At 43.2% G+C, this 27,724-nt stretch overlaps 3 protein-coding genes across 5 annotated transcripts in view; 1 reads left to right on the forward strand and 2 right to left on the reverse strand.

Annotated features, from left to right (window-relative positions):
• Nucleotides 1-27,724, reverse strand: part of LOC307180778 (thymosin beta-15C) — a 59,366-nt gene that overhangs the window by 12,235 nt on the left and 19,407 nt on the right. The window contains exons 4-5 of one of the 3 annotated variants that reach the window (XM_079911234.1): nucleotides 25,269-25,394; nucleotides 21,327-21,405 (exon numbers count right to left, since the gene is read on the reverse strand). In XM_079911234.1, the coding sequence (XP_079767360.1) occupies nucleotides 21,327-21,340 (14 nt within the window). In that variant the 5' untranslated portion in view covers nucleotides 21,341-21,405; nucleotides 25,269-25,394. Of the gene's footprint in view, nucleotides 1-6,225; nucleotides 6,237-18,087; nucleotides 18,143-21,326; nucleotides 21,406-25,268; nucleotides 25,395-27,724 lie in introns of those variants that run through there. The other 2 variants (XM_079911236.1, XM_079911237.1) reach the window with 2 other exon arrangements.
• Nucleotides 8,419-18,181, reverse strand: SLC25A53 (solute carrier family 25 member 53). Its single transcript, XM_079911233.1, has 2 exons — nucleotides 18,088-18,181; nucleotides 8,419-11,010 (listed from the first exon to the last, which is right to left on the reverse strand). The coding sequence occupies exon 2, from the start codon at nucleotides 10,977-10,979 to the stop codon at nucleotides 10,059-10,061; it is 921 nt and encodes a 306-aa protein (XP_079767359.1). The 5' UTR covers nucleotides 10,980-11,010; nucleotides 18,088-18,181; the 3' UTR covers nucleotides 8,419-10,058.
• ZCCHC18 (zinc finger CCHC-type containing 18) lies at nucleotides 18,190-21,281 on the forward strand. Its single transcript, XM_079911232.1, has 2 exons — nucleotides 18,190-18,690; nucleotides 18,892-21,281. Exon 2 carries the CDS (start codon nucleotides 19,795-19,797, stop codon nucleotides 21,001-21,003), a length of 1,209 nt encoding a protein of 402 aa, XP_079767358.1. The 5' UTR covers nucleotides 18,190-18,690; nucleotides 18,892-19,794; the 3' UTR covers nucleotides 21,004-21,281.

The following is a 27,724-nucleotide window of genomic DNA, read 5'->3' on the forward strand; positions in this document are numbered from 1 at the left end:
AATTCTCTCAGCTTTTTCCATATACTACTTTGTGTGTATTATTGAATAATTTTTAATCAAACATTTCTTCAGGGCAGGAACCATTCATTCAATCTAGAAATATTTATTGAGTACCCACTATATGCAAGCCACTCTTCTGGGCACTGGAAATACAGTGGTGAATGAAAGAGTCAAGGTTCCTATATGTTAAGACTCTTTCTGTTGAAAGTATCAAAAAATGATGATACCACTGGAAGTGAGAAGACTAGGTTCAGGTGGGTAGGGGAAAATAGAAAGTTCAATCTTTGACATATTAACTTTGGGATGCCTACAAAATATCTCAGTGGAAATGTCAAGTAAGCAGTTGGATATAGATACCTTGAGCTTTTTCTGTGCTCCATCCCACAGTTTTCTCCATTAACATAGTAATTTGTTTAAGGTGAAATGTTTACTTTTTGAAAACTTGATGAATGATTGGCATCTTTATAGATAATACTATATTATATTAATCAATATATATTATATTACAATGACTATGTCAATATGAGGGAGCAACACATATAAACTGATTTATTAACACAAGATATATATTCTTGCTTAAAACAAAACAGAAGAGCATTACCTATAAGAAACATATTAAAATCCCATTCCTGAGAATCCTCTTTACTGTTAGCAATTTTTTTTAATTCAGCAATTAGTAAAAATCCAACAAAAGATATGTTAGACACTATGAAAAATACTATGAAACTTTGAGAAACATTAAAATTAGAGTCTTAACCATTATTTTTGCTTACATTAAAACTCAACAGTTACTCAAATTAAAACAGTTTGCTCAAATTAAAATCTCAACAGTAATTTTTGTAGAAAATAAAATCTCAGCAAATATTTTGGTAGATATTGATAAGAACAGTTAAGAAACTCTTGAAGAACAAAAATGAGGTGCGAAGACTTTCCCTATCAGATAGCAAGACTCATTACAACGTTACAGTAATTAAGGCAATGCCATATTGGCACAAGATTAGACAAATAGATAAGTGGAACAGAACAGAGAGGCCACAAATATTCTGAAGAATATATGAACACTTGATATTTGACAGACTTGGCATTATGAATGAGTGGGGAAAGGAGAGATTTTTCAACAAATGATATGGGGCAATTGGGTATTTGTAAGGAAAAATAATGAAATTGGACGTCAATTCTCACACTCCATACAAAAATTAATTTCAAGTATATTAAAGTCCTAAGTGTAAAAGGCAAAATTAGAGAAATTTCAAATGTTAATAAAGGAGAATATTCTCATGATGTTGGGATAGGGAAGGATTTCTTTGAAAAGACACAAAAAGCACTATGGATAAAGAAAAAAAGATTGATAACTTTGAATATAGTATAATTAAGGACTTCTGTTTGTTGAAAGAAACCATCAGGAAAATGACCAAAAAATAAGAGACAAAGTGGGAAAAGATATATGCAACACATATAAAGGACAAAGAAATAAAGTTAGAATATATAAATAACACCTACAAATTAATTTTTAAATGGCACACTACCCAATAGAAAAAAATTGGCAGATGTATTGAATAAATGCTTCAAAAAATAATAAATCCTAACGTCTGATAGGCTTATGAAAAGATGCTCAAGAGAAGAAAAAGAAATAAAAGGAATCCAAATCGGAAAAGAAAAAGCAAAACTGTCACTGTTTGCAGATGACATGATACTATATAGAGAGAATCCTAAAGATGCCACCAGAAAACTACTAGAGCTATTCAATGAATTTCGTAAAGTACCAGGATACAAAATTAACGCACAGAAATCTCTTGCATTCCTATTTCTAACAACAAAAAATCTGAAAGAGAAATTAAGGATACAATCCCATTTACCATTGCAACAAAAAGAATAAAATACCTAGGAATAAACCTACCTAAGGAGACAAAAGACCTGTATACAGAAAACTATAACACACTGATGAAAGAAATTAAAGATGATACACACAGATGGAGAGATGTACCATCTTCTTGGATTAGAAGTATCAACAACGTGAAAATGACTATACTACCTAAAGCAATGTACTGATTAAATGCAATCCCTATCAAACTGCCAATGGCACTTTTCACAGAACTAGAACAAAAAAATTCACAATTTGTATGGCAACACAAAAGACCCCAAATAGCCAAAGCAGTCTTGAGAAAGAAAAACGGAGCTGGAGGAATCAGGTTCTCTGACGTCAGACTACACTACAAAGCTACAGTAATCAAGACAGTATGGTACTGGCACAAAAACAGAAATATAGATCAATGAAACAGGAGAGAAAGCCCAGAGGTAAACCCACACACATAGGGTCACCTTATCTTTGATAAAGGAGGCAAGAATATACAATGGAGAACAGACAGCCTGTTCAACAAATGGTGCTGGGAAAACTGGACAGCTACATGTAAAAGAATGAAATTAGAACACTTCCTAACACCATACACACAAATAAACTTAAAATGGAGTAAAGACCTAAATGTAAGGCCAGACACTATAAAACTCTTAGAGGAAAACATAGGCAGAACACTCTATGATATACATCACAGCAAGATCCTTTTTGACCCACCTCCTAGAGAAATGGAAGTAAAAACAAAAATAAACAAATGGGACCTAATGAAACTTAAAAGGTTTTGCACAGCAAAAGAAACCATAAACAAGATGAAAAGACAACTGTCAGAATGGGAGAAAATATATGCAAATGAAGCACCTGACAAAGGATTAATCTCCAAAATATACAAGCAGCTCATGCACCTCAGTATCAATAAAACAAACAACCCAATCCAAAAATGGGCAGAAGACCTAAATAGACATTTCTCCAAAGAAGATATACAGATTGCCAACAAACACAGGAAAGAATGCTCAACATCACTAATCGTTAGAGAAATGCAAATCAAAACTACAATGAGATATCATCTCACACCAGTCAGAATGGCCATCATCAAAAAAATCTACAAACAATAAATGTTGGAGAGGGTGTGGAGAAAAGGGAACCCTCTTGCACTGTTGGTGAGAATGTAAATTGATACAGCCACTATGGAGAACAGTATGGAGTTTCCTTAAAAAACTAAAATTAGAACTACCATACAACCCAGCAATCCCACTACTGGGCATATACCCTGAGAAAACCATAATTCAAAAAGGGTCATGTACCACAATGTTCATTGCAGCTCTATTTACAATAGTCAGGACATGGAAGCAACTTAAGCGTCCATTGACAGATGAATGGATGAAGAAGATGAGGCACATATATATAATGGAATATTACTCAGCCATAAAAAGAAACAAAACGGAGTTATTTTTAGTGAGGTGGATGGACCTAGAGACTGTCATACAGAGTGAAGTAAGTCAGAAAGAGAAAAACAAATACCGTATGCTAACACATATATATGGAATCTTAAAAAAAAACAGGTTATGAAGAACCTAGGGGCAGGACAGGAATAAAGATGCAGACATAAAAAATGGACTTGAGGACACGGGGAGGGGGAAGTGTAATCTGGGATGAAGTGAGAGAGTGGCATGTACTTATATATACTACCAAATGTAAAATAGATAGCTAGTGAGAAGCAGCCGCATAGCACAGGGAGATCAGCTTGGTGCTTTGTGACCACCTACAGGGGTGGGATAGGGAGGGTGGAAGGAAGACGCAAAAGGGAGGAGATATGGGGATATATGTATATGTATAGCTGATTCATCTTGTTATAAAGCAGAAACTAACACGATTGTAAAGCAATTATACTCCAATAAAAATCTTAAAAAAAAAAAAGGAATCATGTACCACAATGTTCATTGCAGCACTGTTTACAATAGCCAGGACATGGAAGCAACCTAAGTGTCCATAGATAGATGAATGGATAAAGAAGATGTGGCACATCTATACAACGGAATATTATTCAGTCATAAAAAGAAACAAAATTGAGTTATTTGTAGTGAGGTGGATGGACCTAGTGTCTGTCATACAGAGTTAAGTAAGTCAGAAAGAGAAAAACAAATACTGTATGCTAACACATATATATGGAATCTAAAAAAAAAATGGTTTTGAAGAACATACAGGCAGGACAGGAATAAAGACACAGACGTGGAGAATGGACTTGAGGACACACGGAGGGGGAAGGGTAAGCTGAGATGAAGTGAGAGAGTGGCATTGACATATATACACTACCAAATGTAAAATAGATAGCTAGTTGGAAGCAGCCGCATAGCACAGGGAGATCAGCTCAGTGCTTTGTGACCACCTAGAGGGGTGGGATAGGGAGGGTGGGAGGGAGATGCAAGAGGGAGGGGATAATGGGGATATATGTATATATATAGCTGATTCACTTTGTTATACAGCAGAAACTAACACAACATTGTAAAGCAGTTATACGCCAATAAAAATGTTAAAAAAAAGAACAAGAAAAATCATTAAAATCAAATGAGAGGCCATTTTACACCCACCAGGTTGGCAAAAATTTTAAAGTCTGATAATAACAAATGTTGCCAGCAGGTGGAGCAATGGGAACTGCTAGTAAGTGTAAATTGGTACACAGCATTAGGAAAAGTTAGTCATTAGGAAAATTTAGGCATTATCCAGTAACATTGAAAGTCCCCATACCCTATAAACCAACAATTCCACTCTTAGGTAAATATCGTAGAGATGTCTGTAGTTATATACACTACTAAGAATATTCATGGTAGCACTGTTTTGTAACAGTCAAAAACTGGAAACAAGCAGGATGTCCCTAAAAGTTTTCATGGATAAATTGTGGTATATTCACACAATAGTACATACAAAAATAAAAGTGAAATAACCAAACAACAGTGAGATACCACTATACACATACTTGAATGGCCAAAATTCATAACACTGACAGCATCAAATGCTGGCAAGGATGTGGAGCAGCAGGAATGCTCATTCATTGCTGATGGGAATGCAAAATGGTATAGCCACTTTGGAAGGCAGTTTGGCAGTTTCTTACAAAACTATACCATATGCTTACTATACAATCCAGCAATTGTGCTCCTTAACATTTATCCAGAGGAGTTTAAAACTTACGGCCACATAAAAACCTGCACACGGATGTTTATAACAGCTTTATTCATAACTGCCAAAGCTTAGAAGCAATCCAGATGTCCTTCGGTAGGTGAATGGATAAATAAACTGATAAATCCTGATGATGGAATTATTATTCAGTGCTAAAATGAAATGAGCCACAAAAAGCCATGGAGCAACCTTAAATGCACATTACTAAGTGAAGGAAGCCCATCTGAAAAGGCTACATACTGTATGATTCCAACTATATGACATTCTGGAAAAGGCAAACCTATGGAGATAGTAAAAGGTCAGTGGTTGCCAGAGGTTGGGCGGGGGTCAGAATAGGCAGAGCACAGAGGATTGGGGGGTGCAATGAAACTACTTTGTATGATACTATAATGGTGGATACCTGTCATTATACATTTGTCCAAACCCATACAATATACAGCCCTAAGAGTGAACCCTAAGGTAAACTGGACTTTGGGTGATAATGATGTATCAATATAGATTTGTCAGTTGTAACAAATGTACCACTCTGGTGTGGGAGGGTGATAATTGGTGAGGCTATGTACCTGTGGCAGCAGGGCGTATATGGGAATTCTCCCATACCTTCCTCTCAAATTTGCTGTGAACCTAAAACTTCTCTTTAAAAAATCTTTTTAAAGTAAATTTATCACAGTTTAGAAAAATGAAATAACTACAACTACCTGCAACAATATGGATGAATCTCACAAATAATATGAAAGAAGTAGTCACAATTCCAAGTATATAAAGTATATAGAGTTCAAATATCTGTAAAATAAAACTGTGCTGTTTAGGGATGCTTATACGGAATGTTAGGGAACCGTTGACTGAAACTGCCCTCCCTGGCCAGGCAGGATAATAACTGCTTGCATGAGTTATCTCACAACAGGAGGTCCTGATAAGGAACATAGAACTGACAAGCTACAGCCAGCCAGAAGAATTCAGGAGGGGCCAAAAGGAAGGAGGAAATGCCAGCCCATAATATGTTCTGCCAACCTCCCAGAAACCTTCACGGTGGAATCCATCTTGGCTGAGAGATGCACACGCCACCAGGAAGGACCCTGAGTCAGACTAAATATGGGCACAGACAAGATGACTGGCCAGAGACAACCCGGAAACTAACCCCACCACCATAAACCCTGAGACTGCGAGCCATGTGGCAGAGCAGTTCTCCTGTGTTTCCTTACCCTGCTGCCCAGGTGCTCCTCCCCAGTAAAGTCTTTTGCTTTGTCAGTATATGTGTCTCCTCGGACAATTCATTTCTGAGTGTTAGACAAGAGCCCACTCTCAGGCCCTTGAAGGTGTCCCCCTTCTGGTAACAAGAAGATAAATCTATAAAGAAAAGTAACAAAATGATATCATAATAGTCAGGATAGGAGTTATCTCTAGGATGGGTGGAGGAAGGTCATCAGTGAGGGGCCTGGAATGCAGGAGGACTAGGGGTGGGGGTTATCAAGATGTTGCATTTCTTGTCTTGGATGGTCATTACATGGGCAATAGCTTTATAAATGTTCTTTTAACTGGCAGTTCTCTTCTGAATGCTTCTCTTTTCCTAATGAAATAGAAAGTAAGGTCATGAAATGGGACTGAGGTTGGGGGAGGAGGTGTTGAAGATTTGAGGAAAAGGAAGTTGGTATGAAAGAAACAGAGAAGTTGGAGAGTAAACAGAATAGGGAAATACAGTATTTTTTACCTTATTCTTTTAGGAAAACTTTTCACTTTTTTCCTGAGTTATCATGTTTTTTATCTCCTATACAACATTATTTTATTAACTTTAATATACTACACTATATGCAGTTATCCCAAACACATTGTTAAATTATAATGCTGTTTAATGTTTAAAACTAAATGTTAAAAGCAAAATTAAATCTTCATAAACCATATACTTATGATAATAGTTTTAATACATTAGTTACTCATTATTTCACCTTGAGCGTTAGGAAGCTGATGTAGTTTATATTTAGACAAAAATACACAGAGCTCAGACAGGGATTTTTATTCTTTTTCTTTCAACTTTCTGTACCAAGTAGCTTTAGTGTCAACTTCTATATTTTATAAGTTTTAAACAGACGTAGGTTTTTATTACCTCTTTATTTTATTGATCTCAAGTCCAAACGCCATTTTTTAAATGTCAGAAAATATAATATTAACACCACAAAACTAAATATTGATATTTAAAATTACTAGAAAACCATTACACTCTTAAATTTTACTTAGAAGATTTAAATGGGGAAAGTTGATTGGTCTATATAATTTTAGAATTTTACCTAGGCTTTTATATGAATCAATCTGTAAAAATAAACTATTTCAATTATAACATGATTTAGTTGTAAATTCATGTTTATAATTGCATAGCTTCAAGTATTAACACACATAATGTAAAGTATTTAAAAAGGCAAATATAGTAAATTTAAACAATTATCACTAATGTAGCTTTAAAATATGCCATGAGTTTTCATTTTCTAATATTCTGTAATAACTGTGCCAGTGTCATAGAGATAAAGCTCTTAGTCTTTTTAAAAGAATTTGAATCTACAAATACTGAATCTAGAAATATTAAAAATTACAACTCAGATAGTTCAGGAAAAACTACCATGTGTGTGTAGACAGAGAATGAGTTCTCAAATAATAAAGCAAATGGTTTATGGGTATTCTTTAAACTCTACTTATGCTGGCAACTTTTCTAGAAGTTCAAAATTATTTCTAAATAAGAATTTTAAATGAAGAACTGACACATGGACTGACACAGTGACATAAGTGGAAATGGACAGTGTACTTGGAAGTAAATGCATCTCTTGAATAAGAAAAGTGGGGGAGTACGAGAGTTTATCCCCTTCTTTTCAGCTTAAAAACCAAAGCCATTAGCTAAGTAATGATTTTTGTAAATACTTTTTTTCATTCTGAAAGCTAGCCTTTAAATAGAAATAGCTGCTCTTCTACTTTTCCTTCCCTTGTACAAACTCTGTGTTCCCCATACTTGAATCTGCAAGCAGAGTACTGTCCCACCCCATCTAAGTCTGCACAGGGATCAGACATGGGAACTCATCTGCAGCGATTCTGGACCAGCCATTTTCTGTTGACCTTGCTGGCAAATGCTTTCTGATCTCATATTGCTTATAGCTGTGTCTTTAATTTCTTTGATATTCAGTGAGGAATCCCCACAGCTAGGATCTACAGTCAGATCATTATAAATGGCAATTTTGGTTTGGTAAGGAGGTGCAAGTGGAGATCATTACATGATACCATCTATAAGGGAAAAACTGCAACATATGTCATCTTGGAAATCCTCAAAATTCCAGAGTTAAAATGAATCGGACCATTAGGCAATGTCTCTGTGAAATTTCAGATCCTACAGTGCTGTCAACAACAAACATGTCACCAATAACACAAACTCATCAAATGTCCCAGTTGAAAGTCATCTTTAATTACTGTTGTTACTATTATCATCTGCAGCAGCATCATTATCATTAGCACAAAACTAAATCCACTAATAAAGCAAAAACCACACCCCAAAGGCAGGTCTTAATGACAGTGAATCAATAACATTATCTTCATGTACAAGGGACAGCACCCTGAGGATAAAGACCATATCACAGCTTGATAATCAATTCAATAATTCAGCCAACATTATTGAGCACCTAAGCACAATGGGAGATTTAAAAATGTGTACAAGAATCCCTGCTTTCAAGGAGTTTTACAGTCTAGTAGGAGGTATTGAAGAACATCAAGAACACAGCCCACATGAAATCAGTGACATAATGGAATCAGTGCCACATATGAATATTGGAGAGGGGCATCACACGAGACTAATGTCACATTCAGTTAGGGGCAATCACATTCAGTTAGGGATAATCAGAAAAGGCTCCTTAGAGAAGGTGGCATCTGAGCTGGGCTTTGAGAAAACAGAAGGATTTTGGCAGACTGGCATGTGGAGAATGGGTATTGCAGGTGGAGAAAATAGTGTGGGCCAAAGCATGGCCATGGGAAAGCTAGTGGCATGTTTGGGGAGGGAACAATAGTCCAGTTTGGCTAGGATATAGGATCTATGTAAGTGGGAATGGTGTGATAAAATGCTACAAGTTTTATGAGGACCATATTTTGAATGGCTCTGAATGACAGGCTATAATTTCAGATCTTTAACTTATGTCACAGTAACTATATTTATCCACAGCAATAAAATATGCAATTATTTATGAAGAGATATAGTCATTCCAGTTCCAGATTTCTTAGGGAACCTCAAGTGGTTTCTAGGCAATGTTATTGCCTTGCTATCAAAAATGTCCCAGCATTTAACACCAATCAACCTATAGTAGAATTATCTATTCTGCATGCAACTAAACCTATTCCCTCAAAGTCTATTCTTCCCATCCATCCAGGGACCACACTTCTTCCCACTGCCCTCAGTTCTTGTGGCACATGATCAGTTGAGGCAAGTCTAACTCAGGATTTCCAGCCATAACTGCTACCCTGAAACTAGTACCCATAGCCTTGAGAAGTGAGAGTGGTGGTGGCAGGAGTAGTGAACAATGTCATGAAAATGTAGCCATCTGAGAAAGTCTATGGAATCCCCATCCTAAGAGTCAAGCTTAGTTCTCTGAAATTGGAATTCCTGGTCCTCCACTCAGTTTGGTCCAGAGGACAACTGGAGGGGTCCCAGAACTCACAGTGCCTAATTAAGGTCACCTTTTAGAGTTTCCTCTTATTCATATCTTTTAGAGTCAGTGAATTCCTTAAAGGAATGACATTTCATGTGGGTTACCAGTTACTTAAAGGCTTCCTGGGTCTGAGCCTGTTGAAGCTGTGGATAGACCGGGGTGAATTTCTTTTGCTAACCAAGGAACACTGTTGGCTTTGTCTTTGCCCAATAGGCTGGTAGTTGGGAACTTCTCGAGTGCAATGACAGTTGAAAGATGCTAAAGAATAGTTGTATTAGGTGACCAAGCTAAAGAAGTAAGCTATTTAAACCAACCCAGGAAAGCTTAGAATAACAAGTTGCCATGGCCACACTGCCTGCAGCTAGTCAGTCTTTCAGCTCTTTCCTGGAACGATACCTCCTCTGGAGGAAGTCATGGATAGCAGTAGTGATGCCCCATGTCACGCTGGACCTTAGGATGACCAGGGAACCTCCACGGTAGATCAGCAACACCTTTCGGCCCCGAGTGTCCCACACGTCCTGGGCAGAGGCCCACAGGCTTGGCATGCTCTGCCAGCCAATATGGGACTGCATATTGGCAACTAGCACAATCAGAGGATACAGAACTAGGCAGGTGATTGTTCCATTGACACTCCCAGACACCAAGGCAGGAACCCAATGGGGCAGGCCTTGCTCTGCCAAGCTATCCTGAATGGGATCCTTGAAGGAGAAATACAGAGCACTCCCCAGGCTGTTCCTGAGAAGGACAGGCCAGAAACCGCGATAGTAACCCAGCGACAGCCGCCCCCAAAGCCCATAAGAGTGGAATTCCTTGAGAATGCTGAAGGTGCTGGGAAAGCGAGCTTGCTTGCGACCATCCTGGAGCACATTTTGCACCCTTTCAAAGGGGCTGAGTGCCACAGCCTCCACTACACCAGACATGAGCCCTGCAGCCCAGCGGTGTCCCAGGGAGTGTGGCCCAACAGGGGAGAGACAATACAGCAGGCTATCATAAGTCCCAAACAGCAGAGTCCCTTGCAACGTCTTGGAGAGAAGAGGCGGGTAGATTCCCCGGTAGAAATATTGAGGGCCTTCATGCCAAAGCTGCCGCACAGCCTGTGACACCGCCACAGCATGGATCTGTTGCCGGAACACAACCTTATAGATAGGAAAGGTCAGAAAAGTAGACATAAAGTTGGAAACGGCCCCAAGGGCGTAGGCCTGGGAGTGCCAGCTTCTCTTTCCCGGAGACTCTGTTCGTGTCCAGTGCTGAAGCTCCTTCCCAGGAGAGTGGTTCTGTTCCCCCATGCTGAAGATAACTGGGTGCAGAGGGAAGAGACTGGCAAGAGTGGAAAAAAAAAGAGGTTAGACTGACCAATGAAATCTGTTAGTGAGCATTTTCACTGCTTAGTTAGAAACAGAGTTCCAAGAAACTCAGCTCTAAGGGAACAAGCAACTTGGGGGGGCAGTTTCTGAGAAACAAGGGCATTCTTAAGAAAGAATTCATCCACTTTAAATTAAAACAAAGGCAGTGAGTTTTGCTGAACAGAGACACCTCTACAGTGTTTTTCTGATCCAGCAAATACTCCCATATTCAAAGAAGGTTGAAGGTTGAAGAAAATAAAATTGGGAAAGGAGGGCTCCGAAACGTTACTGCATTCACCACATGAAATCTTGCATTTGATAAACTGTTAAAATAATAAGTTGCTATTCTCTTTCCAAAAAGTGGCACTATCTTGTAGAGACAGAAAGGCATTCAAAAGTTGTAGTCCAGTACTTTCTCTAAAAGTTGGTAGTAAATTGAGGGAGCGGGGAATCTCCTTGCCTCTCTTTCTGCAGATTCCTGACAATGTGGTAGCTGTTTCATGGCAACACCCCGCCCCCCTCTCCCAGTTGAGGAACAGAAAGATTAGCTGTTCCTGGAAGTTTAGCATGAAAAGGCTCCGTATCTGACAGTTTCCAAGCTTAACCTTGTAGATCTGTAGCTATATAACAGTGCAGGGGTTCTCAGCGTACATGCTACTGACATTTGGGGCGAGATAATTCTTTGTCGTAGGTGCCTGCCCTGTGCATCGTGCAATGTTTATCAGCATCCTGGTCTCTACTCACTGGATGCCAGTAGCACAAGTTGTGACTTGCCCAGCTCTGACAGACAAAAATATCTGAAAACATTGCCATATGTCCCCGGTGGGTAGGGAGGAGGTAAAATTGCCCCTGGTTCAGAACCACTAGACTAGATGGAAGAGGCCATTCAAGGATTCCAGAATACTGCTCCTACCCTAGAATGGTCTGGGAGCAGATGGAGTTGTATGAAAGGTAACTGGGGAGCCAGGGTCCATGAAGGAAATTTGGGATAAAGAAGAAATGAATGTTCACTGCAGGTCTGAGAACCTGAGGGAGTTTGTCAGGAAGGAACTAGGGGTGAGAGGACCGGGTGTGATGTACGGGGGATGGTGTGTGGAGGAGAGAAACAGGAAGCTGTGTGGGTAGGGGAGGCGGGGAGTGGGGGACAGGCATGATGGTCGGGCAGGGGACTCACATCTAGATCGACAGAAAGCCTGGTAGGAACTGCAGACCCAGAAGTTTCACACAGAACCCTGGGCTGTGTGGTCCCAAGAGGAGAGGGGTGTTGAGGCTCTAATTACGCTAGCCTGTTCAATAGAAACAAAGGGGGGGTCCCCCAGGCTGAGGCACTGAGGGAGGGCTAGGAGCCAGGCACTGCAAGAAGCCCACTGCAGGCTTCCCTGGGCTGCCGCACTCAGAACCTGCCTTGAAGCGCTTCTCCTTCCAGAATCGCCCCCCTTAAGCTCCTCCCTGGTTCTTCCTCCTGCTCTGTCCATGACTCCACAACTGACCTTACAATCCACCTCAGCCACAGTCTCTCTAGGTGGAGCGGGTGGAGCACAGTCTCCTGTGCTCTGCCTCCACCCCTCCCCCACCCCCAGCAGTCCAGGTGTGCCTTAAGCCTCAGCTCCTTAACCCTCATGGCCAGAAGGAGGCTGGGAGAGTTCCTCTGCCTTGGACCCTTTAGCTGAGAACTGGCCAGGAGCAAAGGCTCAAGAGGCCCACTCCTTGCATCCCTCTGGGGCACTTCTGGGCGCCTGGCAGCCACCTCCATCTCTCTGGAGCCAAACGGGACCCCTCCCGCCTGCCTGGGCAGGAGGTAGCTCCAGTCAGGCCCTCAAAGCCACAGGGGCGCCTGATATTACCCAGCATTCCTACCAAGGATTTCTTCCCCAAGTTTTACCTGCACCTACGTAAGGTCAGGCGGTGAGGGAAACGTTTGTCCCCTCTTCTATCTCAGAGTGCAGTAATGTTCCACTTCCTCCCCACATTTTCCTGAGTAACCTGTAAACATGTGTTGATTGACTGTATAGGGAGAGCTGACTTAGCAGAAAGAAAACTGGGCTAGAATTTGGCAGACCAGAATTCTCAGTGCCAGTTCTCTTATCAACTTCTTGTGTGACCTTTAGAAATATATTGACATCTTGGAGTGTAATGCATCTTGGAGTGTAAAATCAGCAGACAGGGAGGAATGCTCTCTAGGCATCCTCGTACTGTGCATGTGGCAGGCGGCTGATGTGGGGGAAATCAGGCCAGTATTTGATAGAGGAATTGTGCTTTTTCCATCACTGGTTCCTTCTGCCATTTTTGCCAGTCATTTTCAGGGATTAAAGCTGAACAATAATTTAGAAACAATTTACCTTAAATATCTGTCATCATTTTATAAATCTAATTCTTCCTGTTTTATGGGGGAGGGGGAGTCTACTTTACTCCCATGTGTTTTTCCGTTAAAATGCCAGCCTTTGGGGGCAGACAGACCTGAGCCTGAATTCTCCCTCCACCACTTGCTTAGTTGTGTGACCTTAGGCAAGACACTTCCTCAGTCTCAGTTTCTTCAGCTACAAACTAAGGACAACAGACCTCCCTCAAAAGGTTGTTGCAAAGATCAACAAAATAAAATGAGATAAAGTGGTTGACCATCCATGGCATGGTGGCCTCAGTAAACAATATTTTTTTTACAAAAGATGCTTCCCGACCTCATCGTCTGTGAGGATGCTGCAGACACTCCTGCAGGATACTCAGAACAAGATGAAGTGGTATCTTGTGTTCACATGAGAGGCAAGGAAGACCTTTCTTCTGTGAATGCAAAGGTGTTATATAAACCATCCAGGACAGCCTGGTCCCTTAAACAAGAATTTCTAAATAGAGGCCACAGAATGAGTCTGGAGTCAGCCTACAGCAGTTACCCCCTGGACCCCATAATGTGTCTCCTATGTTTACAGCCTAGTAAAGTGAGCCAAGGGGATTCTAGACTCCCCTGGCCAGTCTAGCCCAGATGCACAGCTTGCATGACTGCGCCAAGATCCAGCCCTACATTTCTCTGTTCATTCCGGCATCCTTCAGCCATTCCTTTGGCCAGCTCACAAACACATATTGATCATCTACGAAATCACTGTAGGTAAGTCACTGTGGAGCCAGAGGTGAACAGGACTTGGTACCTGCCCTCGAGGGCTTGGGAATCTAGTGGGGGAGACAGGTCAACCATGAGCTAAACTATACTGGGAGGTAAAATAAAGCGTACACTAATCAAGGTCAGAGCAAAACGTAAGAGCAATTTATTTCACCTAGGATAGGAAGCAGCCAAAAATTTCTCTGAGGAGGGGCAGCTGACTTGATCCTTAACCAGTGAGCAGGCACTTGTTAGGTGGAGGAGTGACAGCAGGAGTTCTAGGCTGAGGAAGAGGCCTAAGGCACAGATGCCTAAAACATGAGTGGTACCTGGCTCTGGATACAGGCTGTGGGAAGAAGAGAGATCTGTGGGTGACAGAGACAAGCTGATGTAAAATGAGGGCCTTGTTTTCCCCACTGCAGTGCGTTATAGCATAAAGATACAGCCTCTGGAGTCAGACAGCCCCGGGTTTGAATTTCTCTGTGCCACTTCCTAGCTTTATGACCCTTGCCAAATCTCTTCCACTCTCTGAGCCTCAGTATCCTTATCTGTAAAATGATTGTCATGAAGGTTTCATGTTATGAAGTATATAAAATGCTTAGTGCATTACCCGGTATACAAGTTGGTCCATAAATTATATTAGTAGCTTGATTTTTAAAAATGAGATCCCAGGGTTTCCCTGGTGGCACAGTGGTTGAGAGTCCGCCTGCCAATGCAGGGGACAAGGGTTCGTGCCCCAGTCCGGGAAGATCCCACGTGCCGCGGAGCGGCTGGGCCCGTGAGCCATGGCCGCTGAGCCTGCGCGTCCGGAGCCTCCGCAACGGGAGAGGCCACAACAGTGAGAGGTCCGCGTACCGCAAAAAAAAAAAAAAAAAAAAAAAGAGATCCCAGTAATATAAGTAAGATTACAACAACATTGTTTTAAAGGCTGAAATCAGTCTAATGCACTGGGCCATCTGCAGAGTACATTCTGAATTGTTTGTTTGAAATGAACCTATCTGTGAAACTGAAACAGAATTACGGACATAGAGAACAGATTGGTGGTTGTCAAGGGGGTGGGGATTGGGAGAGGGATGGCGTGGGAGGTTGGGGTGAGCAGATGTGAGCTTTTATATATAGAATGGATACACAACAAGGTGCTACTGTACAGCACAGAGAACTATATTCAATATCCTATGATAAACCATCATGGAAAAGAATATATAAAAAAGAATGCATATATATGTATAACTGAATTACTTTGCTGTACAGCAGAAATTAACACACCATGGTAAATCAACTATACTTCAATTAAAAAATATTGATAAAAAATAAAATGAAGGAAGATTTTTTTTTTCATTTCTTGTTTGTAAGACAACAGAGAAGCGTCCTTCATGGGCTTTGCAAAATGGGATAACAATGCCTGTCTCAACAGTGTTGCTGAGAAACTTAAATAAGATAACAGATGGAAAGTTCCTGGCACAGAGGAGCCAGGCAGCCAAGGGCAGCTATTGTTGCTTCAACTAATAGCTTTACCTCTCTAACCTTCAGGCTTTTTAGGTTTCTTTGTCGAAATTGGAAAATGTGGTCTCATTAGAGCCATGAATTAGAACACACTCCCACACACGAGGCCAGAGATCAGGGATGCCCTATATCTAATAGGAGCTAGCTTAGCAAATCCCCCTCCCAGTCTTGCAGGAAGAGACCCTCACTTTGTTCTAATGGCCCAATCCAGGCACCTGTACACAATCTGTTTCCTTCCACTATTTTTTGTCAGAGCTATAAGATCTATTCTTTGTCCTGTTTGATCCCACACCCACCAGGTCCAACTGCAGATCACCTACTTTGGCGATGAAGCCAATTTAAACACAGAACAAGAATCTGCAAGAGACCCAGGGTCAGATGTCATGATATTGGGGAGCAGAAGCAAGAGTCTGAAGGAAACCCTAGAGCTGCTGCTAGCATCACCCCTGATTGTGTGAAGCGAGTCTTCTCTTTACTTCCTACACCCTCCACCCTCCAACTCCCCACACTCTTCCATCCACGAACAAGCCCACAGTCCTCAGATGGAAGGTGCTTCATCTCCAAATGTTCATTGTTTACTCCAAGGAACTCTAGGTATTGAGGTAGTCAATAAGAAAGCAGAAAGGAGAAGGTGAAGTATGCAGGTTGAAGACAACCCAACAGCAGTCGAAGGGTATCAGATTGTTCACTTGCTTCAATGCATCAGGAGTCAAGAACAAGCCCTGAAAGGGGCCTCCTAACCACAATCTACCTAAGGGAAGTAAGACCTGCTCTTCAAGAACCAGAAATCATGGAAAATGGTACAGATTTCTCTGCCACTGATTTCACAGCCCATTCACTCTGGACAGCCCTGCATGCCGTTTCCATGGAGTTGCTCCTTCTCTGGGGCCAGTGATGCCAAATCCAGCAAAGGAGAGGTCCTCTCAAGAGCTCACAGAAGGGCAACCTAGCAACGTGTCCTCAAGCCAAGAAATGAAAGAGCTATTATCAGCGGCAGAGAGCTGTAGTTCGGGGGTTAGGTCAAATTGTGTTTCATTTCTCACACTTCTTCCTCAAGTACAAGTTGAGAGAGAAAATGTTAGGAAGAAAGATTGTAGGGGAGTGGTCCTTAACCATTTCTGGGCCACAAACTCATTTGAAAATCTACAAAGCTAAGACTCAGAAGAATATACAGAGTCCAACTTCTACTCTTTGCAAACAATTTCAGGAAGGACCCTAGATAGGAAACTCTGCTCTGGAGTTACATTTCACGACAGATATGGTATAGACAGATACATTGGCCACAGCCCCATTTACTTATTACCACCAGCATAACGTGGTGTCTCCAGCAGTTGTTCACAAACCTCTCTACACCTCAGAATTAACTACAGCACTGGTTAAAAATATAAATCATCCTCCCCAGCCCTAGTCCTAGTAAATCCGAATCCCCCAGAGGTAGAGCTTAGGAATCTACATTTCTAACAAGCTTTTCAAAATGATTCTGAGGCAGCCAGCCTTGTACCCATACTTTGGTTAACAGCATGGATTCTGGTGTCAGGGAGACGGGATGCAAGCTTTGGCTTCACCTTGTAATTTCAGGCAAGTCATTTCACCTGAGTCTTATCTCCTTTGGGGGTCATAAGATGTAAAAATAACTTTTTACTTAAAGAAAAAGCAGGCAGCTTGTTGTAGTGTAAAAATGAGAAAGAAAAGTGCCTCAGTTTCCTCTTCTGTACAATAGGTACCATAAAAGTTCCCTACCTCTTCCCCACTGCCCTCTTCCCACTGCCTCCCCAAGCCCTCTCTCAGCACTACCAGCACACCAAGACTGCTGTTGAGCTGGTTTAAGACCACCCGCTTAAAAATGCCGCCAAGGCAGCTAAGCGGGGCAAATCGTTGGCATCTGGAGAACAGACTTGGGTGTAAAACCGGATGCTGATACTTACTTGCTGTATGATGTCGGGCAAGACGCCTAACCTTTCTATGACTGTTTCCTCATCTGCAAAATGGAGATGATAGTCCTTGCTCACCAGTTCTATATAGTAGTTCCAAGTGGGCCTTCCCATCTCCACTTTGGCTTTGGCTTTTCTCAACTAACCCTCAATCTGAGAGTAGAGAGGAGTGTTTACAAGGGGCAGCCTTTGAAATCAGTCAAGTCGACTTGGGTGTGAGCTCGTAGCTCTGCATTTCCTAACCATAGTGACTGGATGCTTAAGTCCCCTCTCTGTTAAATGGGCATACTGCTACTCCTTCACAAGGCTGCTGAGACGAATAGAGATGTCCGTGCAAGCGCGTTTGCACGCAGAAAGCGCTCAGTAAATGATTTTCATCCCTTCCCCCTATACAAAGGTGAGGAACTCTTATTGTTCACTTGATTTCTGTCCCACCTCGTGTTGAAGGCATCCGGTCTCAGAGCGCGGAGGACCACAGAGGTGTAAGGGGAGAAGGAGAAAGGAAGCGAGGGGGAAGCAGCAAACTCACGGGTAAAATGCAAATCGGCCCAGTCCGAGAGTCCGAGCTGGACTTGACACCGCACCGGCTCCCGCGCCTGTGTGCCGCAGCCCCAGCCGACCGTCTCCCCCCTTTTGCTAGCAATGGCCTCGGGCAGGAGGCTGCGCGGGGAGGCCGCCCCCTCGCCCCGTTGATTGGCCGCGCCGCCCGACTCATCTTGCTCTTTTGTCTCAATGGGCAGAGGCTAAAAGAAGCGGCGGCTGCTGGGAGGGCTCAGCGGGTGGGCGGGGGCGGCCGCTGCTGCCTTGGGAACCGCGCTGCCTCGACTCGGCTACCCTTAGCTGGGCGAAGCGGCTCTGTCTGGCGGCTCCGGGTCACTTGGCTGCTTAGGAGGCGTCATCTTTTTCCCCTGCAGGGCCACGGTGACCGGCAGGCGGCATCCACAGCTGTCCACGCCGGAGCATGGGCTGTCCACCAGCCCAACACAGGTAAAGAAAAGGGGCGCGATTGCCAGGCCCGGAGAGAGGAGAGAGTAAAGCCCCATCAGGACTGGGCGGCTCCCCGTTTGCGGAATCGGGGACTGCGAGGCAGGGGAAGGAGCACTGCCGCGGCCCCGCTGCGCTGAGGAAGGAGGTGGGTTCCACTGGATGCTGCCGAATGGGTAGGATTTGCCAGGATTGGCGGGAGGGCGTTTTCAGGGGGTAGTAATGGGGCGGGAAGGGTGGGGGGAATCGCAAGCTGTCTGCCTTGAATCCTCTTTGCATCTCCTGGTCCTTCCTGGTGAGGGATATGTGGGTGTGCGTGTCCAACTCCCATTCCCTTTCTCCGTGGCAGGCCATCAAAGCCGAATCCGAACTTGAATTCTGTGCGGCTGATTGCGGAGCTGGTAGGCCAACGATTTCCCGGAGTGGGGTGTGGGGAAGTCGCTTTGGCTTGTATTCACAAGGTGGGAGAGGGAATTTTCCGTCTGGCTACAGCGGAGGAGAGGTCGAGGGAGCAGGATGAGGGGTGAGACTGCTTCTTCCCTTCCCTGCCCTGCCCTCCGTGATGGTCCTGAGGACTGGGATCTGCAACCTCATATGGACAGAGGTAGACCTACCTCGGAATCGAGCTTTCTCACGGAGGCACCTGTTGCAGAGACTGAACGTGAAATGAAAGCCCGCACTTGTTTCTGAGCTCATATAAGAATCTTGAGAAATAACAGGGCAAACTTTGAGAAGGGGATGTGGTTGAGACGTGAGACCATGAATTTAATGGAGATCTTACTTGCTACCACAAATCTGTGAGACTTAGACCATTGCACTCTATTTTGAGAGCCCAATATCGGCTCCACACACTGACTATTTCACCTAGAATTCTAAGCAACAGTTGCTCTCCCACGTGGAGGCCTGGCAGGAGGGGATGGTTGTAGCTCTGAAAAGCACCCTGCTAGCATGGGGACACCCATTAGCTCCTGAAGGTTGTAATTGCCGGTTTCCTGCAGGATATTTTCCAGGCAGTGGACAAATGGAAAATGTACCTCAGGGCGTTCAGGAAGGTAAAGAAAGCGACCGCAGACTGCTTTCCTGCAGTCTACTACCTTACTGACCTTTCCCACCCCCTTTTCTTTACAGTTCCTACTGAGATAGAAGGAAGGCAGAGCCCAGGAACTTTGCTTTGGGGATTTCTCCTGCAGATTAGGCTTTTCTAAAAAGCCTGAGCATTTTGTTATATTCAGATAGACGATCATCGTCCATCATGGCTAGCATCATTGCACGTGTGGGTAATAGCCGGCGGCAGAACACACCCTTGCCACCTTGGGCCCATTCCATATTGAAGTCCCTAGGGAGGAGTCTTGGTCCTTTAAGGGTCAATATGGCAGAAAGAAACATGAAGTTGTTCTCGGGGAGGGTGGTGCCAGCCCAAGGGGAAGAAACCTTTGAAAACTGGCTGATCCAAGTCAATGGGGCCCTGCCAGATTGGAATATGTCTGAGGAGGAAAAACTCAAGCGCTTGATGAAAACCCTTAGGGGCCCCGCGCGGGAGGTCATGCGTTTGCTGCAGGCGGCCAACCCCAACCTAAGTGTGGCAGATTTCTTGCGCACCATGAAATTGGTGTTTGGGGATTCTGAAAGCAGTGTCACTGCCCATGGTAAATTTTTTAACACTTTGCAGGCACAAGGGGAGAAAACCTCCCTTTATGTGATCCATTTAGAGATGCAGCTCCAGAATGCTATTCAGGCAGGGATCATAGCTGAGAAAGGTACAAACCAGACTCGCCTGCATCAGCTCCTTTTAGGGGCTGAGTTGAATGGGGACCTGCGCTTCAGGCTGAAGCATCTTCTCAGGATGTATGCAAATGATCTGGAGCGGCTTCCCAATTTCCTGGAGTTAATCAAGATGATAAGGGAGGAAGAGGATTGGGATGACACTTTTATGAAACGGAAGCGGCCCAAAAGATCTGAGCTAATCATGGAGAGGGCAGCAAGCCCTGTGGCATTTCAGGGCTCCCAGCCAATAGCCATCAGCACTGCTGATTGCGACGTGATAGAGGTAGATGATACCCTCAATGACTCAGATGAGTATGTGATCCTGGTGGAGTCTCAGAACCCTCCACTTACATCCATAGGTGCCCCTCCCCTCAGAGTCAGGGCCAGACTTCAGGCTCAAATACTGATCATCAATTCCCTAAACAGTTCTCAGGCTCAATCTCCTTCTACCAGTGGTGGTTCTGCATATAAGAATGATGGTCCTGGAGATATACGTAGAGGCAGGAAGAGAAAATATACAGTCCGCTGTTCATACTGTGGTGATGAGGACCACTCAAAGGAAACCTGTGACAATGAGAGCAACAAGGCCCAGGTGTTTGAGAATGTGATCATCACCCTGCAGGATCTGACACACACAGAGGAGAAGAAGTCGAAAGAGGTCCCTGGTGAACACAGTGACCTCTCTGAGCCACAGTAAGGAGCTAGACCCTGCCCTAAGTGAACCCTTAACTGTATTCAGAGACTGGTGATGGGGAAAACAGGGGAGGGGGTGGGGGAGGATTCTAGGTGCATGAATTAATCCACAAAGTGACTTTCATTGGGGAAGAAGAGGTTGTGAATACCAGCAAAATGGAGAGGACAGCCTGACCTCTGTCCCTGCTCCCCCCTCCATCTGCCTAAGGATCTATTCTGTGTGTGTGTCTATTTCCTTGATGACTTTATTCTTTTTGTGAAAGGAGTATAAGTCATTGTTAAACCTTCAAAAAATGAATGAAAATACAAAACTAAAGTAAAAATTACCTGAAACTCTCCATCCTTGTATAACCATTGTCAGTCCTTGGATAAATGTCCTTCTCGATATTTCCCTATTCCTGTGTACCTAGATAGATAATAGATAAAAGTGATCAAATGTAAGTGCTTTTCTATTCTGTGTATTTTTTCACCAAACTATGTTGTGGATTTTTATGTCAATTAATATATATAATCATCAAGTTTACTGTCTCTATGTGTGATATTACTTTTAGGAACATAGAAGGAAAATAATAAGAAAACTACATATAGAAACTATAAATGGGGGAAGCTCATACTGTGAAGTGGTGGTTTATCAACCTCATTTTAAGATGAGGAAAAGAGAAGCTGAAAGGAGCTATCTCGCAAAGAGTCCCTTATCACAACTGACCTTCCTCCTATATCACAGAGTCAAATTTGCACCCACTAGTTAATAATGCCCCAATGCTTTCTTAGCTAATGCACCTTGAGAAATCTGATGACAGGACAGGGCTGGGAGCAAAAATGAGAAATGGGTATTTCAGGGGCTCCATTCCTGTTCACTTTGGAAAGGGGTGGCTCTCCCTTCCCTGTGCAGATTCCCTAGATTGCTGCTACTACTGCTTCTGGACACCACCTGGTAGCAACAACAAGACTGACCTTTGGGTTGACACTACCCTCTGGCTCCTCTCCAATTACAGAGAAAGCAGCTACTTATGAGAGTTCAGTACCAGGAGGCTTGGCACGGCCCAAGCCTTACCCTAGCTACATGCTAGGGGACACCAGAAGCCCAAGGACTCCCAGCTAACCTCCCTCTGACCTAAGAAATGGGAATCACCAGGGAAAGATGAAAAGCAATCTGGATGCCAGGGCATGTGAAAACAGGGGAATTAGAAAGCCAGAAAGCCCACATAGCCTTTCAGAACTGAGGGCATTAATAGGGGAGACACCTTCCTGGACACCTGATCCTGCCCCATTTCATGGCTTCAGATTGGAGATGATTTTTAAAAATGACTGAAATGACCTCAGTCCTTGAGGGTCCCATGTTCTTTGTAGATATATCATTAGTTCCTATCCTTGTGAACAGGACAAGGTTGGTAGGGGGATGATTTCATTTAAGTCAGGGTGTGGAGTGAAATGAATGCAGACCTGAGGGAGTTTGTTAGGAAGGAACTAGGGGTGAGAGGACAGGGTGTGCTGTGCGGGGGATGGTGTGTGGAAGAGAGGAACAGGAAGCTGTGTGGGTAGAGGAGGCGGGGAGAGGGGGACAGGGCATGATGGTTGGGACTCACATCTAGATCGACAGAAAGCCTGGTAGGAACTGCAGACCCAGAAGTTTCACACAGAACCCTGGGCTGTGTGGTCCCAAGAGGAGAGGGGTGTTGAGGCTCTAATTACGCTAGCCTGTTCAATAGAAACAAAGGGGGGGTCCCCCAGGCTGAGGCACTGAGGGAGGGCTAGGAGCCAGGCACTGCAAGAAGCCCACTGCAGGCTTCCCTGGGCTGCCGCACTCAGAACCTGCCTTGAAGCGCTTCTCCTTCCAGAATCGCCCCCCTTAAGCTCCTCCCTGGTTCTTCCTCCTGCTCTGTCCATGACTCCACAACTGACCTTACAATCCACCTCAGCCACAGTCTCTCTAGGTGGAGGGGGTGGAGCACAGTCTCCTGTGCTCTGCCTCCACCCCTCCCCCACCCCCAGCAGTCCAGGTGTGCCTTAAGCCTCAGCTCCTTAACCCTCATGGCCAGAAGGAGGCTGGGAGAGTTCCTCTGCCTTGGACCCTTTAGCTGAGAACTGGCCAGGAGCAAAGGCTCAAGAGGCCCACTCCTTGCATCCCTCTGGGGCACTTCTGGGCGCCTGGCAGCCACCTCCATCTCTCTGGAGCCAAAGGGGACCCCTCCCGCCTGCCTGGGCAGGAGGTAGCTCCAGTCAGGCCCCCAAAGCCACAGGGGCGCCCAACATTCTCTGACTCTTGCAGGTTTGTAGCCTCCTTTGTAACCTTCTCTAAATCTACCCTTGGAGGGAATCTGCCTACTCATTTATCCTAGATTAAAATATTACTCTTTCTGCTCACCTTTTCTCAATTTTACCCTATAAACACTTGTTGAATGATTTACCCAAATAAAGTTTATGCTGTCATAATTTCTTTCTGGGACCAGGTAGAGTAAAAAGAAAAATAAATAAATGCTACACCTACCAGGGCCTTCCTTTTCACTGGAGTTAGCTCGGGGGTTCAGTATAGACCACTGCTTTGAAATCCTCTAATTCATTCCTTTTTCTTCCCGCCCCTAGTCCTTCTCTATGTCATATAAACTTGAAGTTGTCTAAATTTTTATTTCACAAAATGATGCATGCCCGATATTTTATTTCAATTTGTGTGACATTGGCTTTTCCTTATTTGGGAAGTATGTATTTTCCCTATTTGGAAGAGATGGGAGACCTGGGCATTCAGATCAGTCTGAGGGCTATAGCCAAAAGCAAGCTTTTAAATAATTTTGTGTCTGATAGCCTTCATTTAAGATTATGGGTTTTCTCCCTTCCTTTTTCCCTTCAGTCTCATTAGACGCTAAGAGATGAAATGAGTCTTTTGTCAGGAGAAACTAGCCATTGAATGACCTTCTTTTGCATTATCTCCCTCCTTCTAGATACTATCTTTCCTTGGTTTCCATGACACCTGTCTCACAGCTCCCCCCCAAGATCTTTTTTTTTTTTTTGCGGTACGCGGGCCTCTCACTGTTGTGGCCTCTCCCGTTGTGGAGCACAGGCTTCGGACGCGCAGGCTCAGCGGCCATGGCTCATGGGCCCAGCTGCTCCGCGGCATGTGGGATCCTCCCGGACCGGGGCACGAACCCGTGCCCCCTGCATCCGCAGGCGGACTCTCAACCACTGCGCCACCAGGGAAGCCCTGAACAGTTTTATATCTTGACTGTGGTGGTTGTTACACAAATCTATACATGGGGTAAAACTGTATAGAGCTACATGCACTCATGAAAATGAATGCGTGTAAAAAGTGATGACAACTGAATATGGTCTGTAGTCCAGTTAACAATACTGTACCAATATCAATTTCCTGGACTTGATATTTTATGGTAATTACATAAGATACTGTCATTGGGGGAAGCTTGGTGACAGGCACTTGAGCCTCTCAGCACTGCTTCTGCAACTTCCTGTGAGGCCATAATTATTTGAAAACAAAAAGGGGGACTTCGCTGGTGGTCCAGTGGTTAAGACTCCAGGCTTCCAATGCAGGGGGCGTGGGTTCAATCTTTGGTCAGGGAACTAAGATCCCACATGCCTCGTGGCCAGGAAATAATAATAATAAATAAAAGTATATAAAATGTAGCATTAAAATGTTTTAAAAAAATAAATAAAAACAAAAAGGTTTCTTTAAAAAGCTACTGTGGGATTTCCAGAGTTTCAAAAAGTAGCCTTGGTGACTTTAATTACTAGAATCATTCTGTGCTAGTTCCTTTTCATGCATAGCTGGAGTAGTTTAAAAATTCCTTTTCCTTTTGGCAAGTTTTGCAAACATGTGCTCAAAGGAAGTGCACTAGTGCTTCTTTTTAAAATTCTGACAGCTTTTTTATAATACAGTTTAAAATAAAATTACATGCACATGGTAAAAAAAGATCCTACTAAAAAAAAAAAAAAGATCACTACTATGTTTTTAGACCCTAAAGACTTTTGCTTATATAGGTTATAGATCTACCAATGTTTACTATATTCAAAATCAAAACTTAAAATATCTAAAAACATTTAGTAATTCATTAAATAATAATAAACCCACATGTTAACATAAACAACATATTTTATTAAAATAACTATTTTCCAAAACAAAAACTAATTTAGAAATATTTTATATTTTTGAAAATCCCTGTAATGTCTGCCATAATACAAGACAGCTAGACTCTCGTATTTGCTTCATCATTGTGTTATGATTGTGGTTATTTTGGTTGATGTGTATGAAGAAAATCCAACCTTATGGAGATATGTAGTGGGAAAAAGGAGGATTTCCCAGAACTTTGAATGCGTCTCAGGTGCCAGGTGTCTTCAGGGTCCCTAGACCACATCACACTTGGAGAACCACTGTGCTGGAGATACATACTGAAATATTTACAAAGGAAATGTTAGGATGTCTGAAATTTGCATTAAAATACTCCAACACACACACATACACATATACACGTCAATTCTTGTTATACATGGTAGTCATGTTTAATAAAATTACCTTGAGCAGTGAACTAGCAAATGCTGAGTCACTGCTCCTAGCAGACAGACAGGGTAAGTTTCCTGCAAGCCCCTGGTCACATTCTCATCAACCAATCAACATATAACCTTGTTTCACTTGTGTTTCTGTTTAAAGACACCTTATTTTATATTTCTTAAAATAATTATATGCACTGTTTTTTAAAAAAAATTATTTATTTATTTATCACTGCATTGGATCTTCATTGCTGCACGTGGGCTTTCTCTAGTTGCGACAAGTGGGGGCTACTCTTCATTGCAGTGCACGGTCTTCTCATTGCAGTGGCTTCTCTTGTGGTGGAGCACGGGCTCTAGGCACATGGGCTTTGGTAGTTGTGGCACACGGGCTCAGTATTTGTGGCTCACGGGCTCTAGAGCACAGGCTCAGTAGTTGGGGCACAGGAGCTTAGCTGCTCCGCAGCATGTGGGATCTTCCCGGACCAGGTCTCGAGCCCGTGTACCCTGCATTGGCAGGTGGGTTCCTAACCACTGTGTCACCAGGGAAGTCCCTGCACTGTTTCTTTATAATACCAAGAAGGGTCTAACATTTTCCTGACCCAGGTAACATGACCTTAAATTTCTTTGGCTCTCAGCCTCACAAAAATGTCGTTTACTATCCTTTGTAAAGTTTGGCTGTCATCTTATGAACCTACAAATTTAGCTGCTTTTCCATCTTTGCCATAGCTTCATCGCACACAAATGGTATTTTAGTGATTTCTGGAGTGGCGTCACATATAGGTCAGCAAATTTCCTCTTCCCTTTTCTGGATGTACCGTATTGTTAAATCAATAAATTGAACTCACAGTCAACATCACTAACTCACACCTGAATGAAGCTTATCCAATGCATGCATTTTCTCTGTAAGGTACATCACAGCCTTCTTGCTGTGTCAGCTTCTGAACTCTGTTCACTCCCTTATATTCATTGAGGGTTATGGCATCCCAATTAATTTCTTCTTTTCCACTCCTAAGTTTTTCCATTACCTAAAGTAATTTCAAGTTCCATGTTTTTACTCATCCAACACCCTGGCCTGTCACTCCCTTGATCATCTTGTCTCCAATGACCTTCTTTCATGGTCATACCCTGAACTTTGTGATCACCTAGAATTCTTTGAACAGTGAACTTTAGTTTACTCCTGTCTCTCCAGCTCATTCTCTCTCTTATCCCCACTGCACTAACTCTTCAACCTTATCAGGACTTCCTTGATCCATCCATTTTCCTCCCAGCATGGCTTCCCATTTCCTTGTTTTTTACTCTATATCTCACAATCAATCGCTTCTACCTCTCTGACCAATACTCTCATCAAATCTTGCCCCCCAAGATATCAGCTCTGAATCCACACAAGGATTGTCTTTTCTATCTTATGCCGTGTATTCTAAGAACTGATAATGAAAATATCATGGGTATAATGATCAGTACACTCTCATTTTGGTGGTTTTTCAATCCAATACCACCTGGAAATCCTCCCACAAAACTTCAGTCAGTTCCTGCTCTCACTTCTCACAATAGCTCTTCCAAATCTTCATCACTATCCTCAAGCCCAATACCTATTCCTGCTCCCAACATTCTCAGTACACAGAATAAACTCTTTGTTAACAGGAAAAATAGAACTAAGGATATGAATTCTAGTCACTTCCTGGTCTAGGTAAAGTGAGTAAGCAAAAGAAAGTACCACAGTCAACCAATTCTTGCGAGATCCATTACTGTCCAACCAACCTTCATATACTCTCTTATGTCCAGTACATGGGAAAGCCTGAGATTTTTAAAGATCCAGAGGAGGGAATACATCTCCTGTTTTAGAGATTGAAGTGCCCCACTACCCTTATGTCTAACATCAGCTCCTCTATTGGAGTTTTGGATCTCATCCCTTCCTTTCTCAGAAATCTCATGCCTCAGTCATCACCTCTCTCTCCTGTATCTTCAACCTTCTCTGTCTCCTAGCTCCTGCCCCATTAGCTGTAAACATTCTCAAGTCCCTACTATCTTTAAAAAAATCCTACCACAGGGCTTCCCTGGTGGTGCAGTGGTTGAGAATCTGCCTGCCAGTGCAGGGGACATGGGTTCGAGCCCTGGTCTGGGAAGATCCCACATGCCGCCGAGCAACTGGGCCCGTGAGCCACAACTACTGAGCCTGCGCATCTGGAGCCTGTGCTCCGCAATGGGAGAGGCCCGTGCACCGCGATGAAGAG

This window comes from Stenella coeruleoalba, assembly GCF_951394435.1.
Source record: "Stenella coeruleoalba genome assembly, chromosome: X".
Lineage (NCBI taxonomy): Eukaryota > Metazoa > Chordata > Mammalia > Artiodactyla > Delphinidae > Stenella > Stenella coeruleoalba.

Bases quoted from the DNA above. Each gene is read 5' to 3' on its own strand.
- SLC25A53 (XM_079911233.1), bottom strand. From the start codon at position 10,979: ATGGGGGAACAGAACCACTCTCCTGGGAAGGAGCTTCAGCACTGGACA.
- ZCCHC18 (XM_079911232.1), top strand. From the start codon at position 19,795: ATGGCTAGCATCATTGCACGTGTGGGTAATAGCCGGCGGCAGAACACA.